The sequence below is a fragment of the Varroa jacobsoni genome, unplaced genomic scaffold, assembly GCF_002532875.2.
Source record: "Varroa jacobsoni isolate VJ856 unplaced genomic scaffold, vjacob_1.0 scaffold_97, whole genome shotgun sequence".
Taxonomy (NCBI): domain Eukaryota; kingdom Metazoa; phylum Arthropoda; class Arachnida; order Mesostigmata; family Varroidae; genus Varroa; species Varroa jacobsoni.
The window spans coordinates 46,268-51,351 of record NW_019212999.1 but is presented as its reverse complement, the minus strand read 5'-3'; the positions used below and the strand labels follow the sequence as shown (position 1 = coordinate 51,351).

Below are 5,084 nucleotides of genomic sequence, written 5' to 3'. Positions count from 1 at the left end.
TAGAAATCGGATCGAGAATAATATATAGATAATTATCGTCGAGTAGATTAAGGAATCAATTTTTTCCTGATTCGTTTATTACACCCATTGCATTATTCTACGGCTTGATTATGCCGTTCATGTATAAATGTAACGAAGATGCGCTAAATATATGTTAGTTTGGCCAGACTATGTTTAGTGAGAGTTCTCCAATCGCTAAACATTTATATGCACACATACACACACTCACACTCTATCGATAAGATTACTGGACTATATGTATGTTGGCTTGGGCCGCACATGAACGATTATATTCCGTAAGGTTACTTGCAAAGGCAAGCTTGGTTTGATAAGAAGCTTGCAATAATATTTGTTAGATTCGTTCAATGGTTAAGGTAATAAATGTTCTTAGGGAAGTGCTTGAAGTACCGCACACGAACGTGGATGCACCCGAAACAAGTATACGGTAATCCACATTGCGGCTCTCTCAACGCGAGACTTGTCTGGATGCTGTTCCTAATGGGGAACTAGCCTGGCAAAAGTATGGGAGTGTCATTTTATGACTTCTCGTAAATATAGCGGGTCGTGTCTGGCACTAAATTGGTCGATGCAGATAGAATACACAAACGGTATATGGGTCGTGAAGATTGCTTCATTAGACACACCTATCATAGCCGATTCACGTACAGAGTAAAGTAAACATATCTGAAGCGTGGCTATGCATTACATAGCAAAATCAATAGCCTACTACAGGTTACCTTTGTACTTAAAAAAGTTGGCTTCCGCCCTGATTCACGGCAAGATTTGCACCGACATCAAAACCGAATTTGTCCATATCCTTTAGAGCTACGTTGAAGACAACTTCGATGTACGGGAGACCCTCAGAGTACATTCGGAGCACTGAAACATTTTCGCCCATCACAAAGAAGATGCGCCTTTGTTAGATCATCTCTGGATGCACGTTAATAAGTTAGGCTTTTAGTGAATTCCGTACGATGCATGAAGGACGTACATTGCCGGCTGTGCTGATCCGCAAACACTCTTGGTTCAGAAAGTTCAGGTCGCTTTCCGGTAAACAAGCTACTTAGCCACTGCGCGACAGTGCTAGATTCCGGCGCCTGTAGGGGTACCGTTACCGAATGCCTGCAAATCTTAGATCAGTTAACTACCTTGGAAAACTACTTTACGTTGCCCAAGATCTGCCTTAACTCAACTAGACTATCACTTTTCCCTGATCCAAATGGCTATGAACAGAACGAAACGAAATTGCAAGGGTTTACGGCATTTCCCTAAAAAGAAGTACATTCCCGAAAAGGTGTTATAAAAGCAATGCAGAACTCAATTACAACTGAACAAAACTACGATAAGACTATGAACTTGCCCGCATTTTTAAAAAATGTCAACAAAGCTGATATACATCAGAGATGATTTTGATGACGCAAACGTGTTGCTTTACTTCAGTGCTAGTCATCGCTTCAAATTGTCATCGTGTCTATGTTTTTGTATTTTACCGTCCAGGCATCGTTGGAAGGTGAATTGTACCATAACCACGGATAACGTCATTACCAAGCGCATCTAAACCGAAGACGCTTAGCACCAGTTGTGGCCCTGAATCGAACAGCAAATAAATGACCTCTTAGAGTGGCTGAAGGGCACGAATATTAATCATTAACGAGGTGTGCGAATGGAAACAAACTAAACTAGTACACATTTATTGATCAGAATACATTGACTAGAATGAAGACGTTTTCATTTCAACAATGTACTTCACTGAGCTTCATAGAAAAAAACTCTTATTACTAAATGTCAGGGGGAAACAGTTACAGAGCCATCTCAGGACTTAAACGTACCAACTGGCGAGACACAATAGCGTTCAGTTATCGACTCGTTAATGAATTTTACGTACAGCCATAAGGATTGGTGAATTTGTAAGCGACATCGAGTGGATGGTTGAATACAAAGTAGCTTCCGCTGCAAGTCGTACCTCCATTAAGTCCGGCTCCTCTTGTTTTTCGACTGACCTGCGTCAAATCATCCTCGCTTCCCTATTTGAAAAATACGATCCAGACCATTGAACTGAAGAGCTTAATTATAATCATCAATTTATATTCACGTCATATGTTTGCCGGGCGTTGCCAAACCCAGACGTATCTGTGTCGGGGTGACAGTAACGTTGATGATGGATTTTAAAATAACGAAGGCATATAATGCGGAAATAGTTTATATGCCGGACGCTAGTCAAGTACTTCACTGTAGTTACGGCCGATAAATGGTTCCGTTAATTTCATTGCTGGACCCATAGAGACACACCTTCTATATGCCAATATTCTTGAATGATAAGTAACAAGTAAAATAGGTATTTCGCAAGGGCGCGAATCGTTGGTTGTGTTCGCTTTCTATGCGAAGTATACAATCTTTTGTCGTGCTCGTTAATTTTCCGCCTAGGCACAAGTGTGAACTATTCGTATCTAGGGTATTTTAAACCTAAAAAGCTCATCATGAAAGCTGTTTTTACTACGCTACCTAAAAAATGTACTGCTGAAAATTTAACGAAAATGTTTACTTACGGCACAAAGAATCCAATCTTTTCCATGAACTACATTTATTTTACAGTAGATGTTATCGATGAAGGGGAACTGAAATGTAAACCCATAGATAGTAGATGAACGAGATTCAAGATAACTTAATCCTAAAACTATCTTTTTTCACGAAGATGAACTGTCCAGAGCTACTTAGCAGGCTGAACAATTTTAGCTACGCTTAAACTGCGCGCCATTCGCAAGTCAAATGATATACAACTATAAGGTGACTGAATGACATCACAAAATCATAAATTTTGAAGCAAATGAAAATTAACATTTATTTCTGTTTTTTGAGAGTGAGACCACTTGTAAAATGAGGAAATATAACAGTCCGTTATTGGTGCAGTTCATTTTAGTAGTGGAGATTGAGAGGCTGAGGGTAGTAGAATTAACGGTTATATATTAAGATCTCAAACGCAATAAGTGAGTTGCTATGATTAAGGAAGCTTTTGAGCCTAATGAAACCTGCACAGTGTGCTCCTTGTAGGTAGGCTCAGTGCAGGAGCTCTCGAAACTATAAAAAAAATATATATATAAAACTGTGACTAACGCGCTAATGATAAAAGAAAAAAAAAACTGGGTCACTACTGAATCCGATACGGGTGGCAACATAAGAGACGATTTACACAATTTTTACCAGTAAAAAAAACCCACTTCGAGCGTACCATCGTCATCGACGAGACATTGGTCGTAAGAAGATTTGCACAGGAAAACAGAGTTTGATAAAGTAGAATACGTCATTGATGGCAGCGTAAGATAGATTCCGGCACAAACCGATGTGCGTGCTTGCACTAAATATCAGAGGCAATTGCTATTATGAGACGTTACCCAAAAAGGAAAAAAATGCTTTTAAATATCTCAGACCCCATGAACAGCTTCTATTGCTAGTTTACCCGATGATCACACACAACTTCATCGTCACGCCTAAACTACGCCCTGGAACGATGAAAAAAGGATCAAGCAACACCTTTGACCTTTCCAGACTTGTGTCCGCGTAATTTCAGTTGCTTCCATATCTCGGAAAAGAAGATATGTGGCATAGTGTATCCTACTGTCGATTTCTTTAAATAAGCCATTGATGACAAGGCTTCTCAATTACAAATAGGCAGTTGTTGAAAACTTTCGAAGAGCTGGCTTCTGTGTGTAAACAATAAAGTTCAGTGCATCTAATACATGTACAACAAAGTACCGTTGTAGGTTTTTTCAGCTCGCTACATAACTGCATCATCAACATCATGATTTCTAGCAGATATTTTCAGATTTCATTGTCATACGTTTAGGTGTTACCGTGAGCCTCTGTTGATGCTTACGTGCGCTATCTGAATTTCGCCGGTTGCGGAATAAAGCATAAACGTGTGCGCGTCAGGAGCTTCCATGTTGATATGGACGCCTCTGTTTTCACTATAAGTGGAAAGCTTTTCAGATATTAGACGGGTGGGCACTTTTCGGCTTTGCTTACTTCTATTAGCCACAATTTTCTTTTAAAAAGATCACATCTATTTAGTAGAACAAAAGACGCTGAATTGTACCGTTGCAATTACGGTATTGAAATGCACCGTTCATTTAACTTCTAAGGCTCTGACTTTGTAACAACATGTAAACTCATTCGAATTTCTTCCTCAACGAGAGAGTAAAAGCTCAAATTTGTTGACTGCTGGTTGCCCTGGATACCACAGCTTAGTTGTGGCGCCCAAGTACAAATACTCGAGGTTTCAAACGTCTGCAGCAACGCTATGTAGGACTGAGAAAATCAAAACCAATAGGCGCCCTCAGCAGAACTACCAAGCATAACGTACTAGTTGCTCATAATATATAGATCGCTGCATATTTGTGCATAAAGTACTACCACCGTATGTGTTCCACGGTCTTGTAAAGTAGAATGGCAGCTAGAACAGCAAAGTCATAGCTGGCGTATATCGACTAGGAAATGACACCTATTACAATTGTTGAAAAAAGGTCATCTAATTTTCACTACGACTGAAGTTTGCCCCATTATTTGCAGAGTTACACGCACTAAATGGGTATAGTTGTCACCCACTCGAAGAAGCTTAGAATGGGCGCATGAGCTGAGAAAAACTAGAGAAAAGCATGGTAGTGCAAGTCCCAGACACCAGGTGGCAGACAACCCAGTTCAAATTATTTACACCTGTGTTCAGTATGAATAGCCCCTGCACTCTAAGGTTTGCAATAATAGGGTCTCTTACTCACATATGCTCATATTATCATGTGGGGCCGGAGAAATATTTTAGGAGTGAAGGAATCACTCTTATTTCTTTTCAACATAAATCATGTTATCTTCAGGATTACAAAACGAATTCGACAACTGCCATCATTGAAACGCATTTTCGTGTTATCATTTAAGACTTTTTCAATTAGTATAACTCGATATTAGTTGATTGCTATTCTATGCATGGGGGTTCGTTTAGAGGCAGAGTCTTCGAGGTCGTTACGATTTATTTTGTTCTTTCGTACATATTATTCAAAGGCTCAACATATATATTCCATTTTATGGTTTTTGCACAC

The 5,084-nt window shown here is 39.6% G+C and overlaps 1 protein-coding gene across 2 annotated transcripts in view; it reads right to left on the bottom strand.

Annotated features, from left to right (window-relative positions):
• Positions 1 to 4,191, bottom strand: part of B9d1 (B9 domain-containing protein 1) — a 4,966-nt gene extending 775 nt beyond the window's left edge. The window contains exons 1-7 of one of the 2 annotated variants that reach the window (XM_086970118.1): positions 3,872 to 4,191; positions 3,227 to 3,352; positions 2,547 to 2,615; positions 1,886 to 2,024; positions 1,491 to 1,587; positions 992 to 1,122; positions 738 to 879 (exon numbers count right to left, since the gene is read on the bottom strand). In XM_086970118.1, coding sequence (XP_086826244.1) covers positions 746 to 879; positions 992 to 1,122; positions 1,491 to 1,587; positions 1,886 to 2,024; positions 2,547 to 2,615; positions 3,227 to 3,235 — 579 coding nt within the window. In that variant the 5' untranslated portion in view covers positions 3,236 to 3,352; positions 3,872 to 4,191 and the 3' untranslated portion in view covers positions 738 to 745. The remainder of the gene's footprint in view (positions 1 to 737; positions 880 to 991; positions 1,123 to 1,490; positions 1,588 to 1,885; positions 2,025 to 2,546; positions 2,616 to 3,226; positions 3,353 to 3,871) is intronic. The other variant, XM_022840528.2, reaches the window with a different exon arrangement.
• Between the last annotated feature and the right edge of the window lie 893 nt (positions 4,192 to 5,084).